The 21,878-nt window shown below is 41.8% G+C and overlaps 1 protein-coding gene and 1 long non-coding RNA gene across 2 annotated transcripts; one reads left to right on the top strand and one right to left on the bottom strand.

Annotated features, from left to right (window-relative positions):
• Nucleotides 1–4,482: 4,482 nt before the first annotated feature.
• On the bottom strand, nucleotides 4,483–8,831 carry LOC131901318 (uncharacterized). The gene is made up of 4 exons (XR_009376499.1): nucleotides 8,721–8,831; nucleotides 7,691–7,871; nucleotides 6,727–6,842; nucleotides 4,483–4,650 (listed from the first exon to the last, which is right to left on the bottom strand). It is a non-coding gene; the product is annotated as an uncharacterized LOC131901318 (long non-coding RNA).
• Nucleotides 8,832–19,590: 10,759 nt separating this feature from the next.
• LOC131901309 (olfactory receptor 2L13-like) lies at nucleotides 19,591–20,903 on the top strand. The gene has a single exon (XM_059252508.1). The coding sequence runs from the start codon at nucleotides 19,772–19,774 to the stop codon at nucleotides 20,741–20,743; it is 972 nt and encodes a 323-aa protein (XP_059108491.1). The 5' UTR covers nucleotides 19,591–19,771; the 3' UTR covers nucleotides 20,744–20,903.
• Nucleotides 20,904–21,878: the final 975 nt, after the last annotated feature.

Consider the following 21,878-nt stretch of genomic DNA (forward strand, 5'->3'; position numbering starts at 1 on the left):
AATATGGTGATATTTTACTTTTATTAAAATGTTATTTGTATGTTAATAAATAAAGTTGCCCAGGGGTCAGAGCTATTAGCAAGCCATAGGAAAGCAGGGCAGTGGTGGTGTATACTTGTAATCCCAGCACTTGGTATGCAGAGCTGGGTAAGTCTCTGTGTGTTCAGGGATACAGCCATTATTGGACACACATGCCTTTAATCTCAATACCATGCAAGGAAAACCTGGAGGCCTATACAGACAGGCCGTGATGAGGCGGTCATGTGGTTGGGTTTACAACCAATGAGAAGGCAGAACAGGAACACTATATAAAGACATTAAGACAGGGGTAGTGGGTTCGGAGAGGTAGGACCACTGCAGGAGGAAGGGTAAGGTTTTAGCTCTTAGCTCTGACCTCTTGGCTTTCTTCTTTGCATTGGTTCTGTGTTTCTTATTTAATAAGAAGGTTGGTTGCATCTACAAATGGCGTCCAACCTGGTGGCAAGAGTTTCCACCTAAAAACCTGAAGAAAAAAAAAGATTCTAAGACAGAGCTAAAAACAGTTCCTAATTGTCTCTCTCAAATGAGCAGCAGCTGCCAGTTTGAGCTACTGGTGGGTTCCTAGCACGTGTGCTTGACCTGCTGCCCCGTATGGCGGGAATGAAGCTTCTGCAAGTGGCACATTAAGCTGCATGGTGGATTTAGACTTTGCTAGCACAAAAAAAGAGGTTTCTGGGCTACCCACTGCTTGGCTAAAAGCATAGACCCCCGATAGCTCCCAGAGCTGGTGGTAAACGTAGCCATAATGGGAAGCTGAGGTGGGCGGAGCCAGCAGCCACAGCTGCTGCAGTTTAAGGCAATAGATTCACAATAAGACAGATTCAGATGTAATAGTTTACAATGTGTGTAAAAGATACGTAGGCTTGAAAGAGACAAAAAAGTTGATATATAGAGTTATAGAAACAAATACATAGTTTTAAAAAATAAAGTCATTAAAGAGTCAGTAAAGGTAGTATTAAAAATAAGCCACGTAAAAATGGATATTACACAGAGAATCTGGATTGTGTTGTCTTTGGGACTTTTAACTGCAGAAAAACATTTGATTGTAAAAGCTGTTGAGTTATGCCAAAATGTATATTTTAAAGGTACCTTGACTTCAAAATTTGGATATAAGGATATGTTGCTTTGGAAAAGAGTCTCTTTTGTTCCCACAGAAAGCCAAAGGCTATGGATTTGTTCCAGATTAAAATACATCAGGTTTGACCAGCCAAGACCCCCTGAAAGATCTCCGATGACACCATGGCCCAGATGATCCAACATCCAGAATGGTTTGAAGGCATCTGGCTCAGACAATACAGCCTCATGGACTATTCCATAATGTTAAAATTTTGTTTCCCCATAAGATACAGCGCCCCCCTCCAGCAGGAAGTAGTAAGAGAAGCTACGCCCAAATTCCCAAATGATATGTAATTTTACTTTGTTAAGGTTAAAAACCTTCCTTTTTGAAAAAAAAAAGGGGAAAGTGCTGTGTGATGTATGGCAAATGTGTTACTGATTAATCAATAAAACACTGATTGGCCATTGGCTAGGCAGGAAGTGTAGGTGGGGCAAGGAGGAGAATAAAGCTGGGAAGTGGAAGGCTGAGTCAGAGAGACACTGCCAGCCACCACGATAAGAAACAGCTTGTGAAGATACCGGTAAGCCACGAGCCATGTGGCAAGGTATAGATTAAAGGAAATGGATTAATTTAAGCTATAAGAACAGTTAGCAAGAAGCCTGCCATGGCCATACAGTTTGAAAGCAACATAAGTCTCTGTGTTTACTTGGTCGGGTCTGAGAGGCTGTGGGACTGGCAGGTGAAAGAGATTTGCCCTGACTGTGGGCAAGTCAGGAAAACTCTAGCTACACTTGTGGTGCATAGAAAGCAGGCAAAATACCCATATTCATAAATACAAGTAAATGAATCTCAAAGATTTCCATGCAAAATAAATAGTCAAGGCAACAGCACATTAAAAAGACCACATCTCAATATGTCTTAGAAGGTTACTACCCCTGCATTGCCACTGTCACTGGTGCTGTATTTCAGGAAAAGAAAGGCAGACAGCTATAGGTTTCCTCATTTCTTCTATACTCCTATAACAAATGTTCTCACTTCCTGAGATGCATTAGAAAACATAGGTGTATTTCTAAAAAATCTGATATGAATGATCACGTCATGAACATGTATATATCTATTCTCTGCTTTTCAGATTAGCTAGACATGTGAAGTCAGGTGTTTAACATGGATCTTTTTCCATCATGAAGTGGATATACATGGAGTAGGCCATGCAATTCACACCCAAGATACCATCTTGTTTTGTAACCCTGTCTAGCTGAGAACTCACAGTGTAGCCTAAGCTTCCTGGGACCTGCAAAGATCCACCTCTGTCTGTTAATTTCTAATGTTACAGGAGTGTGACACCACACCTGACTACAAAGCTACTTTCAGAATGAAGAGAATGTACCAGGTTTAGCTGTCCACCATGGGAGAATTACCCTGTTGGAGGAGGGCAGGAGGGGTGGGGGGAATGTGGTAGGCAGAAAAGGGAGGAGCAATGAGAGTTGGATCTGTGGTTGGTAAGTAAGTTTACTAAAAAAATTAAAGGAAAGAATGAAGAGTTGGAAATTATTTTTTATTTGTGAAATTACAGCAATTTGACAGAATAGGGCCTTAAAAGGGTGCTTAGTATATCCAGTGTATAGCTTTAGCAAAATATAAAATCAAAGAAAGAACAAAGAACCAAAAAAGAAAAAAAAAACAGCAAAACAAAAGAAAGAACAACAAAACCTAAGTTCATGCAAACCCCAAAACAAACAAAAACTATTTACATAAGAAGCTTTCTCTTCATGCAGATGTCCTACACTCTGGCTGGCTTTGGACACAAGTTGGAAGACAACACAGAATTGAAATACCCTTTTCAAGACAAGTGTGGTCATGCCACTTTGGGGCTTCTAGGTTAAGTCCTTGCCGAAGTTGATCTTATACCATGTTGGCCACTATATGATTCTGTCTGCCAACATGTGTCTGTGTGCCCATTCTAGAGCAAAAAATGACACAGGGAGCATCTGTTACCAAAATGCATAACAGCCCATGGTGACATCCTTCTTAAATCATCTCTCAGAACAATTCACTTCACCATCACATGTGCATGAAATTGAGTAGTTCCCACACTGGACTGGAGTGAGAATATGATGCTTCTTTTGTGTGGTCTGTGTGGATAGCAGCATGACATCAACACAGTCTCTGTTGACATATCTCCCTCCACATATGAAGGGCTGAGGACTCAGTCAGCTACCAAAAGTTTGTAGCAATAAACTTTCAGAGTAACGATGAGTGGAAACATATTCTCTCCACGTTGTTGTGGCCCTCACTGGAAACACTTGCTGGTAGATGTCAGCTTTTTCTGCATAACTCTTGGTGTTTATTTTTTTGAATCTCAAGCATCTTCTTGATGGTTTCTTTTTTTTTTAATTTTTATTTTGCAATACAATTCAGTTCTACATATCAGCCACAGATTCCCTTGTTCTCCCCCCTCCCACCCCCCTCACCTTCCCCCCAGCCCGCCCCACATTCCAATCTCCTCCAGGGCACAGCCTTCCCCACAGACTGATATCAACCTGGTGGAATCAGTCCAGGTAGGTCCAGTCCCCTCCTCCCAGCCAAGCCAAGGGACCCTGCATAGGCCCCAGGCTTCAAACAGCCGACTCATGCAATGAGCACAGGACCATGGTCCCACTGCCTGGATGCCTCCCAAACAGATCAGGCCAATCAACTGTCTCACCCACTCAGAGGGCCTGATCCAGTTGGTGACCCCTCAGCCATTGGTTCATATTTCATGTGTTTCCGTTTGTTTGGCTATTTGTCTCTGTGCTTTATCAGACCTTGGTCTCAACAATTCTCGCTCATAGAAACCCTCCTCATTCTCGCTAATTGGACTCCCAGAGATCCACCTGGGGCCTAGTCATGGATCTCTGCATCCAGATCCCTCAGTAGTTGGATGAGGTTTCTAGCACGACAATTAGGGTGTTTGGCCATCCCATCACCAGAGTAGGTCAGTTCGGACTGTCTCTCGACCATTGCCAGCAGTCTGTTGTGGGTGTGTCTTTGTGGATTTCTGTGGGCCTCTCTAGCACTTTGTTTCTTCCTATTCTCATGTGGTCTTCATTTACCATGGTCTCCTATTCCTTGTTCTCCCTCTCTGTTGTTGATCCAGCTGGGATCTCCCACTCACCCAAGCTCTCTTTCCCTGGACCCTCGCCCTTCACTACCCCCACTCATGTCCAGGCTGTTCATGTAGATCTCATTCCATTTCTCTGTCATTGGGCGATCCCTGTGTCTTTCTTGGGGTCCTGTTTTCCAGGTAGCCTGCCTGGTGATGTGAGTAGCAGTCCAGTCATCCTTGTTCCACATCTAGTATCCTGTTATGAGTGAGTACATACCATGTTTGTCTTTCTGAGAGTGAGTCAACAGACATGGATCAGACACAGGGCAGATGATATTTGCCTCACTGGTGATTTCACAACTAGTAGTACATGTCTTGTTCTGAGGAGGCCTTGATCATAGAGTGGAGAATGTCATGGTTTCTAGTTGACTATGGATTCCTTCGGCCTCCTCAGTTCTCATAGAGGGTGCTGTGAGAGAAGAAAAGGCAATCAGATCTAAAAACAGCCTTGCTGGATCACTAGCTAGATAAATTCAGGGCCTATTCACACATAGGAAACCAGAATCAAGGAAGAACTCCACCCCACAAATGCCATGTTGCTAGTGATGGGATGTCATGATGGCTCACTTGCTTATGACACTTAGTGCTCCTGCTGAAGCAGCTCTTTCGGCAGGAGGCTCTCATCCTGAGCTGTGGATTTTTCCAGCTCCTGTTGGAGATTTTCTGACCTAGAGGAGTAAGTTCGTAAGGGCAGAGTCCTGGTGGGGATCCACTATGTCACCTGTCATTCAGTGATATCACAAAAACTCAATTGTGCTGGACAGTCAACACTGATCTTTGGCAGTAGTCATTGTATATACACCTAAGGAATAAGTGTCACAGAATAGTTGGGCATTGAATTATTTTCTGCCCTTTACAAGTATCAGATGTTGATATGAGTACTATGTGTACTGTGCTCTAATGAGAAAGAACAGGACTTTATCCTACAGTATAGAGACATCATTTAAATAAAAGGAGTAGCATATTAAAGTCATTTATAATAGCACAATGGAGATACACAGACTGTTCATGATGAGTTTCTCATCAACTACCTCATTTTTTTTCTTGTCCAATTTCTGTTTATTTCTTTCTAGGCAGTGTTACAATATGCATCTCTGGCTGAATAGATACATATTCTAGGTTGGCTACAAGAGGCCAGAGATTTCCTGCCTTTGCTCCCAAAGTGCTTGGATTAAAGACATGAACAATCACATACACTTGTCCTTATTCCTGATTTCAATTGATATTATTTTATTTTCCTCTCCATGTTGTACAATGCTGTCACAGGTTTAACAGAGAAAACCTTAAAATTCCAAGCTGTGTTCCTTCTTGTCTTTTTTAGAGGGATTACATGAGTAAGGGTGGTAAAGATCATGATGGAGATATCTACAGAAACAACTGAACCAAGCTCAAAAGAACTCAGAAAATTCAGACTGACAGTTGTGTGCTTCTGCATATGGGGGACAGTTGTGGAGCTGGTTGTGTTTGAGAGGCCCCTGGCAGTGTGATCAGGATCTATTCCTGATGCATGAGCTGTCTCTCTGGATCCCATTACCTATGGTTGGACACCTTGCTCTTGCTTGATAAAGTGGGGAGGGGCTTGCTCCTGCTTCAAAAGAATGTATCAGGCTTAACTGTCCTACCATGGGAGAACTTACCCTGTTGGAGGAGGGGATGGATGGTCAGGGAAGAAGGTGAGTGGGGAGTGGGAGGAGGGAAGAAACGGGGATCTGTGGTTGGTATGTAAAATGAATAAAAATTAATTTTAAAAAGACCACCTCATTTTATATACATAGACTTAATAAAACTTTGTACCCTATAATACACAAGATGGAGCCTGTCATGCTAGAGCAGTATTTCTTGAGCCATGTGTCTGAGAACATTGTCACTGCATGGTCTCCGGCAATAAACAAGAAGACCTGTGTTATCCTTAGGCCTACAGCTGGGAATCTACATCCTGGCACTCTAGAGGAGTCTGTTCCACAACACTCGGTGAAGGTTCAGAGACATCTACCTGGTTCATCCTGCCAATGACTAAACGTATTATGTCCCCAGTACACTTTACATGGGAAATGCTCAAACAATGAAGACAGCCAGTGTGACATCAAATAGTGACAAGGGTGCAAATCTCATCCTACAGGTGCTAATCCTGAATAAAAATGTAATTTCAGTCAGATATATTGAGGCACACCTTTAAATCCCATCACCTGGGAGGCATAAGCAGGCAGAGCTCTTTGAGTTCAAGGAAAGCCTGCTGAGAACATTCCAGAAAGATCAGAAGGGAGGGATGTGACACAAGTGTACAGGCCCAGGGAGTATCAAACATACTGTTTGCTGGACAGAAGTTCTTGTTGACGGGACCAGCATAATACACTGAGTTCTGAGTTGGTCTACCCATGCTTGTAGCAGGGAGTCTTGCTGATAAGCAAAAGCCCACAAAGGACAGAGAGACCTGGTACAGGGGACCCAATTGGCTCCATACCTCAACTTCAGCCTGGGTTCCTACCTCATCTGGGAGACAGTCAAATGATGCTGCAGCTTTATTGCCAAGTGTTTTTGCTGTGTGACCAGCTCCCTTTGCTTCAGCAAGCTCTGGAGTCTCTCTTCCATTCTTTGCTGCTCCTGTTCATTACAAGTTTGTGTCCTTATTGGAGGGTTGAGTATAGTATAGTCAATACATTCTCACACAAGTGCAAGCACACACACAGAATCCCAAGAGCTTATTGGTCAGTCAATCTCACGAAATTTCAAGCTAATGGGCACATGAGGAAGCCTGCTTGAAGTTCATTAGACAGAGACTGACAAAGACAGAAACCCATTGCTCTCCTCTAGCTGTCATCCACATGCAATATGCACTGCACTCCCACATGCCTCTATTACACACACACACACACACACACACACACACACACACACACACATACACACACATACACATACACACACACACCACGGAGAGACAGAGAAAGGCGTGAAACGAAAACAACAAAGTGATAGAGGAGTAGTTATCTTTAAAATAAGCACACCAGCCTTTAAGCAAACTCCCAAAACTCAGCTTTCCATTCCTGGGAACTAAAATGGCCTAGGGGAGCATACTCTTGAACTAGTGGAGATGGTTAGAAAAATTTTTACTCTTGAACTCAGTTCTGTGTATAGCAATCCTCTCACCATAATGACATGTAGCTGTGTGATGAGTGATTGACCTGTTTCTCCCCATTGACTACAGGTTCAAGAAGAGTATCAAGGATTGCATGCCAATGACCAAGATTCTCAGAGGAGACTCACTTCTCAGAAATACTAATGCATAGACACAGAATGAACAATTTCATGTCAGAAGTGGGTGGATGGATGGGTGTACGGATGAGGAAAGTGATGAGATAGAGCACAGGTATGTCTGGATGGGTAGATTTTGTAAGGTTACATAAGTAAATGATGCTGGACCTAACTGTGACCCAGCTGCCTGTCCCTACCTGCTGTTGCTGGTTCTGGAGGTCACTGATCTCTTCTTGATCCTTACTGAGCACTTGCAAGTCACCCAAGTGGTGCTTCAGCATGACTCAATCCTCCAGTAGGTTCTCCTTCTGTTGCCTCAGCATATCCAATTTCTTTTTGAGCTGACTCTGCTCCATCAGGAGCCGGCTCTGCAGATCACTGGAAACACACTCAAAACAGTAAGAACATGTCAGCCATCTCTGATCACCCACAACACCATCCCTCAACAACCTAACCCTATCCCAGGTTCACAGCAAGATGTAAACAAGAACCTTCAACAGTAATGACAGTGGCACTCAAGGCCAAAAGCAGAGAACAGTTATTTCCTGCAAGAATCAAACTATTTCTGAAACCACCCCCCCAAAATAACAGAAATTCATGCACTTCCACAAACAGGAGGAGTACTCCACCTGTCCTAGTCAGTCCACTGTCATGAGGAAACACCAGCAGGTAATGTGCAAGTACACTTGGGGAAGTAGGAGACCCAAAGGGTGCATAGATCCCATAGCAGTCAGCTCCTGCCTGACAACCCTCTCGTGAGGCCAATTGTTCTTCTAACCAGTGGTTCTCAGTATGTGGGTTGTGAACCCTTTGGGATCTAAGGACCCTTTCACAAGGGACACATATTAGATGTCCTATGTAGACATTTACATTAAAATTATTAACAGTGGCAAAATAAGTGTAAGACAATGCTACAAAATAATTTTATGGTTTGGGTTCATCAAAACAATGAAGCAATGTATTAAAGTATCACAGCATTAGGAAGGTTAATAACCACTGATCTGGAGGTTACTGAATGACAATATGGTGCTTGGAAGAACTAATAGTCTCTTTAAACCTTAGCAAAACTGAGTAAAGGGGCATAAGTCCAAAGGCTGCTTGCTAATGCTGCTGGCTAAGAAGAAGAAAAACTAGAAGCAGATCTACACACCCTGCAGTTCAAACACAAAGAAAATTGGTGTTGGCTATTGTACAACAGTTGGGGTCCCTGTCAAGATAAACACTTACCAAAGGAAGACTTTCTCTTTGGTCAGCTCACTGAGCTTCTGTGAGGCCTCCAAACTCTCATTCTCAAACTTCTGCAGGTCTAACATGACCTGCTGATGTTTCATCTTGAGCTTTTCCCAGAAAGGATTTGGCCTTTGGTAGGGCCTGGACCCAGAAGCAAAGAATTCCATGAATACAGGCCTCAAGGATCACATGAATTCAGTGTGTGTTCTATATTACTGGAATTAATAAGATGCCACATAATGGCTCCTATGTACTGGAACCTCTGGCTGCTTATTAAACTTGCTCTTCTGGTCCCAGGCCAGCAGAGTCAGGGTGTTAAGAGGGGTGCAGCTGGGACTGAATATGTTCCCTCAGGAGTCCTGCACAGCTTGCTATGGAGTTCCCACGAGTCTATCACAGGTCTGGGCCCACCAGAAACTGTGATGTTTCTGCTGTCTTCAAATAAGAGATACTCATTCCAGGGTGCTTATATTTACATGGCAGCTAAAATCACATCATGAGCATTTCAGAGGATGGGACTCAATATTATGACAGCTTCATAAATTCCCCCAGGGCATTCCCAGTTGACACCAAGGTGAACACACTGCAAAGGGCTATGCTGCTCAAAATGGGGCTCCCAGTACACCATGTAGACAACATCTAGATACTGAGACAAGCAACACTTCATGTGCAACCATAGACCCTTGATTGCAGGGTGAAGAGGGACACGTATGCACAAACACACAAACACATAGATACAGAAAGATGGAAGAGAGAGAAAGAGAAAGAGAGAGAGAGAGAGAGAGAGAGAGAGAGAGAGAGAGAGAGAGAGAGAGAGACTGAGAGAGGGAAAGGTGATAAAATGCTCTCATTGAGATGACAAATTAATGCATGCAATTGTGTCATCTTAGAGAGGACCAATAGCAGCAGACATCTGTACCAGGCCTTCCTGCCACATAAGATGTGGTACAAAACTCTCCAGCTGCTACTAGAAGCATCCAGCACACAATGACTTTCCAGGCAAGTAAAAAAAAAAATAACAGCATTCTTACACTAGCCACCACTTGACAGGATCTCTCCAAATGCATGCTGGGAATTCACACACTACTGCTTCAATTCCTGAGTTATGTGATTCAGGCCACAGGCTCTGATTTTCATTTGGAGGAAGCAGAACAGTCTATGTCATAATCTCACTCCTGCCCATGTGTCAGGTTTTGATTCAGGGAAGCATTTAGAGAAATTGTGTTGGGCAAAGTGACACCCAACCTCCCAGAAGCCCATTCCTTAGACAAAATAAACTAAGGGTGAAATTGTGGAAACGAGACAGTCACCATGGAGTCTGAAACAGTAAATACCTGTTGTCCAAGGATCCTTCGGTAACTAAGATGAGGCGATCTCTCAGATCATTCCATTGGGCCGTCATCACCTGGAGCTGAGTGGTCAGGCTCTCCACCTTCTGTTTCACTTGCTTCTTTGTGAGGCTGGTTGGAGTGGGTGGTGGCTCCTTGGAGGCCCCTGTGGATTGATGAATGAACACAAGTGAACGTGCATTGTGACAAGACATAGAGAATGAACAGGTCACCCTGAGACCTGAGAAGGTGTTTGAGAAAGGATGTAAGCAAGCAATTCAGTGACACCCCAAAGAATTTTGCCCTGGACTGAGATGCCCCCGCTGGGCATCTTAGGTCTCCCATCTCTGTGACAGGAGATAGGTGTCTCAGCCAGCTGATTTCCTCTGCTCCTTTAGCACATGTTTTAGGTAACTAAGGAGAGAGCCTCCTCAGGCTTATTCACAGCACTGGACTCTGCATTCGACTTGGCTGCAGGGTTCACTAGTCTGTGGCTTTCAAATGCAAGATAAAATTGACACAGTCCACAAGCACTCAGGTCATTAAAGATGCAAAAATATCCTGACAGGTCACTCTAAGCACATGGCAAAAATGGAGAAGCCACACAGGGACCGAATATGGTCACCATCCTCACCAAGATGCCGCAGTGACAAAGGAGGGTGCATAGAGCTGGTGGACCATAAATAAATGAAGATACTGAGGTTGAAGTACATTGATGACATGCTTTTTGCTGAGCACAGTTCACTTGAACTTCCTACCCTAATGCTGGCCTTTTTGTCTCCTCTCAACCCCTACCCTCCTGTAGGATTGAAAGGCAAGAGCTCCCAGCACAACAGCTTTGGCCTTACTCGCTCCTGATTTCTGGGACAGACAAATTACTCTTCTGGAATCCTTGAATTTCAGGAGCCATGACAAGCAGGAAAGTCCAGTTGGTTCCCAGAAACTCCTACCTCCTGTGTCCCATTACTGGAAGATTCAGCTCAAGGCCAGATCCTGCAGGGACATCCCAATTTCCTGCCCACAACTTACTGTACCATCTTCTGGACCATTTCTTTCTTGATGGTTCACATTGGAATGGCTGAAGGCCAGCTTGTGTCTGCCTCTCTCTGGTTTCTCTTCCCCCTCCTTTCTCTCGACCCAACAGAGTCCTGAGTCTTCTCAACATGTTCATGGCTGAACTGTAAGGGCACTGAACCAACTGTCCAAAGGCAGTTGGTGTTGCTACAACACAGGTGACATCAGATAACATTCTAAAGTCTCCAGGATACAATAGAATGTCCAGGCATGAGACACCCCTAATGTCATGGGGAACTGACATTACCTCCTTGCTAACCAGATCTCCTCATCACTCTTCAGAAGTCAGGTTTCCCATTCTAGGAATCTCTCCTGGGACTCAAGAGAAATGCTTCAGTACCCTTTTGTTCCATTGCCAGAGGTTGCTCCCTGATTTTTTGGAAATTCCTCAGTACTTCCATGTGGGAATGAAAGTGAGTGTTCATCTCCTATTAAAGTATATGTCCAGAAGGTAACAGTATTATAGACATTGATGTGAGGTATGATTCTCCACAAGTACCTGCATCTCCTTATAATCAAGAAATAATAGACTTAATGATAATGGAAAGGACACTTTTTAAATAACTTCCCAGTATGGAGCCTACAGAAATTACTGCCAGTAGAGAATATGCAACTTAGTTGATTTAAATTGATGACCACGGCAGATTGCATTAGCCTATTACATGGGATCTATAGATAATCACTACCCAGTACATCAGCTTTTAAGAGTTTCTGAAAATGCTCAATGGGTATGACCCAAAATTACATCTAAAAATCCTGTGGAGTTTGCTCTTAGTGATTTTACAGATTGTTCTTCAAAAAGACAAGGACCATATATTTTATACACAAATTATTCACGCTTCTCAAAATGGTTAGTACCTTCCCCTGACTGTACAGCTCAATAGTCAAAACTTACTATATTACTTTAGTTTTTATTAGACATTGCTCAGTAATAGGTTACTTTTAACTTACTTCATGTATATATTTGCACATGAAGGATAGAGTTATGCTAAAAATGGAAACTGGCCAACACTGATAGAAAAGAATTGTTACAAAAGTATTTTAAATTTTAAAAAAATGTAATGAAGAGATGAAAATCTCTAAGCTCTATCTACTTTGTACTCTAACACATTTTATCTCTACATTTGTTTGCTTTCTAATCTCAAAAAATAATATCTTATGATGTAATTTCTTTAAGTTTGGATGTGTAAATTCCTGGGGCATGGTTAAAATTTGTAAAATGCATAACAATAATTAGCTGAAAACTTGTAACAAAAGGCTATCACTTTTAAAATCTATATATAGGCAGCATGTATAAAAGTTATTATTCCTACTGTGCCCTTTGGTTATTATTGTAGACTAAATAGGCAATCACTGCTCCTCAAAATATTTTGGAGAAAGATAGAATTTAATATCATGAGATATCCCTAAGGAAATATAGGTCTACTCAGGATAGAAGAATCTGACTCAAAAGATGTATGTCTAACCCCTTATGTATTTGCAAACTGTTCAACATCAGGATTCTGGAAAATTTAAATAAGAATCAAATATGTGATTGATAAATTTGGTATGTTTGAAAAATAAAGCTCTTAAATTCCTAAGGTCTATTTATGAGAGCAGAATGCACTTGAAAATAATATATCTAGTCTCTTTGTCTTTCTAAACTTTGTTAATCTTTAGCTCTTTGCATAAACTGAGTCACACAAACTGTGATATTCTCTAATGGCATACCCTGAAAGAGTAAAAAATAAAATAAAGTTCAATTCTGTGGATTGTATTTATTTAAGTTTTATATTTGAGGCTAACGGATCTTAAGTTAAATCTTCAATCCAAATTTTTAAAACTCAAACTCAATGGGGATAAAATTGTAAAATCCTAATCATAAACAAAAGCTTCCTTGTAAACTGTTAAACACAGTTAGGTCATACAAGTTCATGATAATCACCTTGTAAATAATAAAATTCTTTAAAGTGCTCTAATTCTATGCTTGTAGTCATAGTAATTACAAATCTATTTCATTTTACAGTGAAAAGCTTCAGTTAGAATGCTGTTCATATTTTCAAGATTAGGCCAAAAGCAATGATTAAAAATGAAGTTTGTTTATACAGACCATTTACCTTACTGACAGACTTTAGGTTGAAAGAAATAAACACTCATAGTGTGTTTCAGTGGAACTTCTCACTATTTCTTTATTTTAGGGAACTTGCTGTGCAATCAGGTAAATAAAAAAATAATAAATCCAATTCTATTAAAACACGGCAGTAATAGTAAACTGCTCGATCATTTGTCACAGAGAACACAGAACAAAGAGCTTGCTCAGGAGAAAAGCTAGAAGCAGCCTTGACTCAGGTTGCTGGCAGGAGCCTTAACAAAAGGCTTGGTGCCATGAATTGTCTGTTACTGAGACTGTAAGAGCTTTCCCTGCTTATGCCTGGTCCAGTAATGAATGCATCCAATGTGTACAGTGCTAGCAAAAGAAATTTGGTCTTGTCTTTAACATAAACAATGGAAACATTTTCATTGTATGTCTTTCAGAAATTGAAAGCCAAAACACCACCCATATTTCTTGTATTTGTGATTACTAAAACTTAATTCTTTAAATTTATATTTTTGTATATCATAAGAACTTAAAACAACGTAAACAGGTTTAGCCAGGTTTAAACATAAGAGTGAATTTTTTAAAAGAGTTTTAAAAATATTTCTTTTTTTTAAAGATTTATTTATTTATTATATATACAGTGTTATGTCTGCAGGCCAGAAGAGGGCACCAGATCTCATTATGGATAGTTGTGAGCGACCATGTGGTTGCTGGGAATTGAACGCAGGACCTCTGGAAGAGCAGTCAGTGCTCTTAACCTCTGAGCCACCTCTCCTTAAAAATATTTCTACTACTAATAATAATAACCTATAATTGGAAGCACTATGATGTTGTTTTGCCATACTAAGGTTCCTTTGTAAGCATTTATAACCAATCCTAGGAATGGTTACTGGAATATAAAGAGAGGTGTCAAATATGGCCTCTATGATCTGTAAAAATACTATTACAGCAAAATATTAGCAGATACTAATCAAGAGATAGATGAAATGATCAATACCCAAGCAAGGGACCATGACTGGTAGAGTGCACTACTTTATTAAATCTGACTACCATTCACAGTCATGAACACTATACTAGACCTTACTTTGGAAAGCCTATATCAAAGGATTTTGCAGAGCTCTCACCGAGGCTAATTCATTTCAGAAGACACCAGGTAAACATTCCATCATTTAGATTTTCAGAAAAAATTGTAAGAAAACTTTTCCTGATAGAAGGAGCCCTAACTCTTCCTGTCTGGACCTGAGAAAACAGTAGCTGACATTCTGCTCAGCAGCGATCTGAATTCTTGCACATTTTACCTTGTTCACTGGAGTAATAACACTGCTCCTCTGACCAGCACTATCATCTTTGTCTACACATGGGACAACATCACCTCAATACAGGATTTGGAAAGGCTCTGATCAGTCTGGAGGAGGCAGGAAGTTCCTGAACACTCTGGATATCTACAGTTGCTGGTCTATAACCAGGAACAGTGATTTTTCATTTGATGTCTTTCTTCCACAAGACTTAGTAACAGGTCAAATGATTTTTACCTGGGAAGCACTATGGTGTATCTTTAGTTCTTCTAGTATCAGGTATCCTGAATAGCTGGGTGAATCACTAGGGGCTTAGAGAAAATGGCTATAAAGCAAGCAAGAGAAATAGAAGTTAGAGTTATTTGGGTTTGTAGGAAAGACACCAAATGGCTGAAATGTCTACTGAGGGTGTTCAATGTTCCTAGCTTGTTTAAAATTTTCTCTTTCATGTTACTTATAACCATGAAGCATAACAATGATGCTGGGGCAGTGTGAGTATTAGTTTTTTATTACTCATATAATTACTCAAACTAGAGTCCATGGGAAGAAGGAGCCTCAATAAGGAATTGTTTGGATTAAGTTGACTTTGAGCACATCTGTTGGAGATTTATAGATTGTTAATTAGATGGAGGTCTCACCCTATAGTATGCAGAACCACTTCATTGCTGGGACCTGAACTGTGTAACAGTGAAGAAGCTGGAGCATATGCAGAGACAAGCAGGCTGCATGGCTGCATTTCCATCTCTGCTCTTGACAGTGGATGTGAAGTGACTGAGTTCCTGCCTTGATATCCCCCAAAATGGACTATTACCTGGACCTGTGGGCTAAAATCAATTCTTGTCCTGCTGTGCTTAGGAAATTAATATAAAGAAGATGCTAAGAAACCACTATGTGACACAGGGGTTTGCACAAGTCAGGGAGATGTGAAAGTAATTCATGACATGCTCAACAGCAGCATATCTGTCCAAGAGCAGGAGATCCTGTTTTTTCCTGAACCCAACATGTGTTTCCCTATCACAGATTTATAAAGAGACACCCATTGACTCAAACAGCATCACCTTGTCAACCAAAGGCTCTGGGTAGTGTTTGCCCTCTTAAGTGCTGTTCTAAAATTTGTTTTGCTTTGTTTTGTTTTTCCGAGACAGGGTTTCTCTGTGTAGTTTTGTGCTTTTCCTGGAACTTGCTTTGGAGATCAGGCTGGCCTCGAACTCACAGAGATCAGCCTGCCTGTGCCTCCCAAGTACTGGGATTAAAGGCCTGCGCCATCACCGCCCAGCCTAAATTCTTCTCATCTATAAAATAATGCAACATTAATTTCAATATAATGTATTGATCTATGGGTTTCCTGACTATTAAAATTTGGGGATATGGGGAAATGGATCAGAAATCACAGTTCTAGAGATGAATCTCAATCTTATTCTATGTCCTTCTTTGGAGGTCAGGAGAAGCTCCTTAAAGGCCAGATCAGGGAAGTACCTCAGCTGCCAGGTATGCTGAGTGTTAGTAATGAGTGGCAATGTGTCCACAAATTACCTTAGGCCAGAGATTAACCCTAGGGTTGATGCACACACATGCCTGTGAAGAACTCTTGGTTGCGCTCTAATTCTGTGCTTCTTCAGCAAGATTTCTGGAAATAGATCTTTGACAAACTTCCTTCTCCAGAAATAAATAGAACTACTTATAAGGGAAAAGTCATTTTGATTTTGTCCTTCTCCTTCTAGAACATGTGACAGCCCCTTCTGAGCAACTTCAAAGGGCTATAGAAGGAGGCTAAGGTCTCGGCCCAGGAACTGCAATAACCATAGATACAGGGACAGAGTGCAGGTCTGAGGAACAGAGTGCAAAAGCCAGAAGTTCAAGGAGGAGACAGCAGGGACACTCATGAAATGCTCTGTTATCTGGTTGCCATTTTAGCCTCTCTGTATGTGAATTTCTTCCACCTAAAGAAAGAAGGGTGGAGATGGACCATCAAAATAGGTGCTGCATCCAGGGACAACTTGTAAAATAACGTCTTTCATCATTGGGACTTTTAATGGACACAGAAACAGGTCTTCTTAAACTATAGTCCACAAATTGCTAAAGGATTTTGTTTTCGTTTTGTTTTTTGTTTTTGCTTTTTATTCTTTTTTCCAGCTCCCTGCATTCTCTTTCTTTTACCAGCTTATGGCTATTGCTTTTGTTATGTGGATTAATTCACACTTAACAAGGGAGGACCCACAGAAGACTCACTCACATGCTCTTTCAATGGTTGCATGTATTAAATATGCAACACATGATAATTCAAATCTTGGCATTAAATCCTTCTTGAGCAATTAAAACACAGCAGCCATAGTTTACTATTTTGTTAGAATATAAATAATAGATAGAGCACATACAAATAATGGCATTTCGACGTGATAAGGTAAAGTTCCTGCAAGGATACACACCATGAGTGTGAGCTCTCCTCCTTCCTCTGCTCTATGCTTTCCACTCTCAGCTCAGTCAGGACAAGCCTATCATCAGGAACAAACTGCCAGAAGAATCCCTCACTGAATATACACTCATGAATCAGTCACTTCCACATCAAGAACAGGGTTCCAAAGGACAGCACTCACAGGAATCAGTCACCATCTCTCTTCCAGTGGGAACTCAGACCTCAGGGAAGGAACTGAGCCTCACCAACCATTATAAGATTTTCACATGCTACCATGTAACATCCTAAACTGGGCCATTACTTCCTAAAGCAAAATGGGTATGGCATTGTGCATAATTCACAGGTAATCTGGACCAGAAAGGATACTGACCTCCAGGAAGCAGGAAGGAATAAAGCACAGAGAGAATAGACACTCGTTATACTTAAATGGATAGGCAGGATCAAAACGTAGGCTTTCTACCCTTAGTGTAGAATCTCTTCTTACTGATTTCAACTTCTGGTGAGGAGTTTAAAAAGAGTACGAAACACATCCAAGGTGTTCTACCACCTCCACATGACACAGGACATCATGTCCCACTGAGGACAACCAGGACAGGGAAGGAAAGGCTTCTGCTATTGTTGCTTGAGAGAATCAGAACAGAGGCAGTAGGTATAAATTCATGTCCAGCCACAGGTCCCTTCCCTGAGGGCTCATAGAGAAGGTGTCATCCTGGACATTCAGGTAGAGTAGTGGCCACTACCAGATCCTAGACACACTGAGTGAGCTGCAGAGAGAAGAGGTGGGTGGCAGTCCAGGGGATCCCCAAGGAACTACTACTCACCCATGCCCTCAGTGTGCTGTGGCAGTCCGAAGATGCCCTTCAGGCAGAGAATGGGCAGCAGTTGAGGCTGTATCTGCTTCAGTGAAGTAAGCAAGCCCTGGAATTCATCCTGCCTCTTAGGAGGGTGCACCTGGAGCAGCAGCTACTCTTTGCTGTCCCCAGCCTCCTGCTGCCACTCAGAGTGGACTCAGAGTGTCCACTGCCTTGAATCCTGGCCTCCACCTTGGTCATGACCTGGGCCAGGGTCTGAGGCCAAATGCCTAGCAGGTCCTGGTGCTGAGTCTCTATACTGTCTGACCAACCTGCCTCACCTTGTCTGGCTCTGTGGGATGGCACCAGGGCTATCAGAGACCTTGGTGCTGTGGGCTGAAATGGGTGGCTTCTTAGGGTACTGATAGGCCCCAGACAACAGGGGCCATGGGCTGGATTCTGTGGGCCTGGGTCTCCAGAATTCCAGTGGTGCTCATCACGTACACCCTGGGATCCCAGGCATAGCCAAGATGACTGAAAAGGCAGGAAGATTGGAAGAGTAGTTGGAGGTGGAGAAGACAGAAGGGACCCTGGTGGGCATGGTAGCCAGGTGGGCCTTAATGAGCAAAATCTTATTTAAAAACATACGATAATGTATAATATAGAGCAGCAACAGTAAAATGATGTTTAGAATGATTTCATTTGAGTATAAGATGCAAGGGTCATCTCCTTATTTTCTTGGCTGCCTATAGTGGGTGAGGTTTAAACTCTGTTCATCCCAAATGTCAACCTTCTCACTGGTTGAATTGGCACAGATCTAACTATTACTATTCCCAGAACACTGTACAAATTAGGCAGGATTCTGTGTTAGACCTGTGCTTGACCAACACAGCTCTCCCTTACCACACACAGCAATAACTTCATATATTGTCTCGTTGGAGAAAATGAAGTCTCTTCAATGATCTTGAATTATTGTCATGGTGTTATCTATCATGACAATAGGAACTCCTTGACAACAGATTTCCCATTTCCACAATAGCTTTTACTACATTTACTATTTATACTTATTATGCTAGTAACAATTAAATGACTTTTTGTGGGGTGTTTTTTGTTCTACTTATTCATCGTTAATACTATCATAAATACTGACAGAAGAGGAAATACTGATAACTACGAAGTTGGTACTTCCCTTTTGCATGGAAACTTGTCTTTATGAAGGCTTTAAAAGATTGTCAGAGTTTTTGGCCAAACACCCTAAGTGTCATGATAGAACTCTCATCCAGTGACTGGTGGAAGCAGATGCAGAGATCCACAGCCATGCCACAGGTGGAGCTCCAGGAGTGCAACAGGCGAGAGAGAAGAGAGATTGTATGACCAAGAGATATCAAGACCATGATGGAAAAAGCACAGTGACAAATAGCCAAACTAGTGGAAACACATGAACTGTGAACCAATAGCTGAGAAGCCCCCATGGAACTGGACCAGGCCCTCTAAATAAGTGAGACAGTTGATGAGCTTGAACTGTTTAGGGGGCCCCCAGGCAGTGGGACCAGGACCTGTCCTTAGTGCATGGGCTGGCTTTTTGGAACCTGGGGCCTATGCTGTGACACTTTACTCAGCCTTGGTGCAGCGAGGAGGAGACTGCACCTGCCTCAACTGAATCTACCAGGCTGGGTTGACTCCCCAGGGGAGAACCTGCCTTGGAGGAGGTGGTAATAGGGGGTGGATTGGGTGGGGGGAAGCCGGGGTGTTTGGAGAAGGGAGGACAGGGGAATCCGTGGCTGATATGTAAAATTAATTTAATTATAAAATAAAAATATTTATTGAAAAATAAAATAAAATGACCATACATGTATCTCTGAACTGAGAACTTGTTGGCCAGAGGCAAGGGGAAGAAACAGTCAGTTCAGATTTCAAAATAAATTCAACAGAAGGGTGGTACTGGTTGTAAGAACAATTCAGTGCAAGCATTCATTCCAAGCCAGTTCGTCTTTATTCTCCTGTTCTACTTTATATAAGTGCATTTTACTTTCAGGTCACTTTTGAAAAAAGAGAAAGCAATACATTTTCATGGAGAAATGGATTCAGAGCTCACGTGATTTCATTTTGTTAGGATTATTACCACAAAATCACACATGCCTACTGCTTTTACTGCTCATCATCTCCATATTCTCTGTGGCCTTGCTTGGCAACTCAGCAATGATCCACCTCATTCGTGTGGATCCCAAACTCCACACCCCCATGTACTTTCTGCTCAGTCAGCTCTCTCTCATGGACCTGATGCATATCTCTACCACTGTTCCCGAGCTGGCATTCAACTTCCTCTCTGGCCAGAAAAGCATTACCTTACGGGGCTGTAGAGTGCAATCCTTTTTCTTTCTGAACATAGAAGGTTCTGAGGGCTTGTTCCTGGCCTCCATTGCCTATGACCATTTCGTGGCCATCTGCCACCCTCTTCATTATCCTATTCGCATTAGCAAAATGATGTGTCTGGAGACGATCATAGGATCTTGGACACTGGGCTCCATTAACTCCTTATCACACACAGTCTATCTCCTTCACATTCCTTACTGCCATTCTAGGTCCATTAACCATTTCTTCTGGGATGTCCCTGCCATGTTGCCCCTGGCCTGTATGGACACTTGTGTTTTTGAGTACATGGTATTTGTGAGTACAAGCCTGTTTCTTCTCCTTCCTTTCCTTGGCATCACAGCTTCCTGTGGATGGGTCTTTTTTGCTGTCTTCCACATGTGCTCAAAAGAAAGAAAGAAAAAGGCCTTCACTACATGTTCAACTCACTTAACTGTGGTGACATTTTACTATGCACCTTTTGTCTACACTTACCTTCGTCCCAGGAGTCTCCGTTCCCCCACAGAAGATAAGATTCTGGCTGTCTTCTACACTATCCTCACCCCTATGCTCAACCCCATCATCTACAGCCTGAGGAATAAGGAGGTCCTCGGGGCCATGACAAGAGTCTCTGGGACATTCTCTTCCACAAAAACTTTATCATTTCCTCTCTACTCATATTTCAGTCCCTAGAGAATGACAGAATAGTGTTGCCTATTGGAAATGTAATGTGTCCCCCACACATGTCATACCTTTCTGGTGACTTATTACTGGTTAATATTAAATAGTATGTTCATTATTACATAGTATAGCAATTATTCACATGTTTAAATCACAACATTATAGTCAGTTATATCAACAGAAATTTGGCAATTACTATTCTAACATAATATGACACATTATACCTTATGAGTGTATAAATATTACTGTAAAATGATATTGTATGCTGACATTGACTTGTTTCTACAAAATTAACATAATTAATTGCTTTGATTATATGTTTTGCTTTCATTCTTTTCATTATTAAAAGTTTATGTATATTGAATATTTAAAAAAGATTGTCAGAGTTTTTAATGATTATGATTTTTAAAAAAAATTCTGAGAATTGATCTATATCAAACTAGTAAAGTGACAATTATTCTAATCTTTAAAACATTACTTGGGGTGAACTTCATTTTCTCATTCAATAAATAGACTGTGAGTAGTCACTTACTGCATGTTAGCCCATTATCTAACCAATGAGGTTACAGTGGTAAGTAGACAAACACCTACTGGAATTGAAGGATACATAAATTACAATAAATGAGACAGGCACACATATAGACGTATAGTAGTTAGAGGACAAAAAGCAAATTTTCTGGACTGTAGGGGAAGATGGAAGGAACTTAAGCGAGTAGGACCAAGTGGGAGAAGCTGAGAGCATGGCATATAAGGAAAATGGAAGGAAATATAAGAAAAGCCTTGTTCAGCCTTGCTGCATGGGGGAGGGGCTTAGTACTGCCTCAACTGAATGTGCGAGGCTCTGCTGACTCCCCATGGGAGGAGCCCTGACACTTTTGGAGGAGGGAATGGGGAGGGTGGGTCGAGGAGAACCTGAGGGAGAAGCAGAAGGAGGGATGAGACAGGGATCTATGGTTGGCATGTAAAAGGAATAAAAAAATGTCTTTAGAAAAAGACTTAAAAAAAAAGAAAAGAAAAGCCAGACAAAAAAGATTCAAGAACAGGAAGATGCTGGAGTGTTCAGTGTCACTTCCCTGCAGGGACAGGGACAGAAAAATCGAAGTTCAAGTCAGAGATGAAACAGGATCCAGATCTATCTGTGTTAGGA

This window comes from Peromyscus eremicus, unplaced genomic scaffold (genome assembly GCF_949786415.1).
Source record: "Peromyscus eremicus unplaced genomic scaffold, PerEre_H2_v1 PerEre#2#unplaced_71, whole genome shotgun sequence".
In the NCBI taxonomy this organism is placed as follows: Eukaryota; Metazoa; Chordata; class Mammalia; order Rodentia; family Cricetidae; genus Peromyscus; species Peromyscus eremicus.

What these genes read in the sequence shown, in the direction of transcription:
- LOC131901309 (XM_059252508.1), top strand. Translation starts at nt 19,772, where the DNA reads ATGGAGAAATGGATTCAGAGCTCACGTGATTTCATTTTGTTAGGATTA.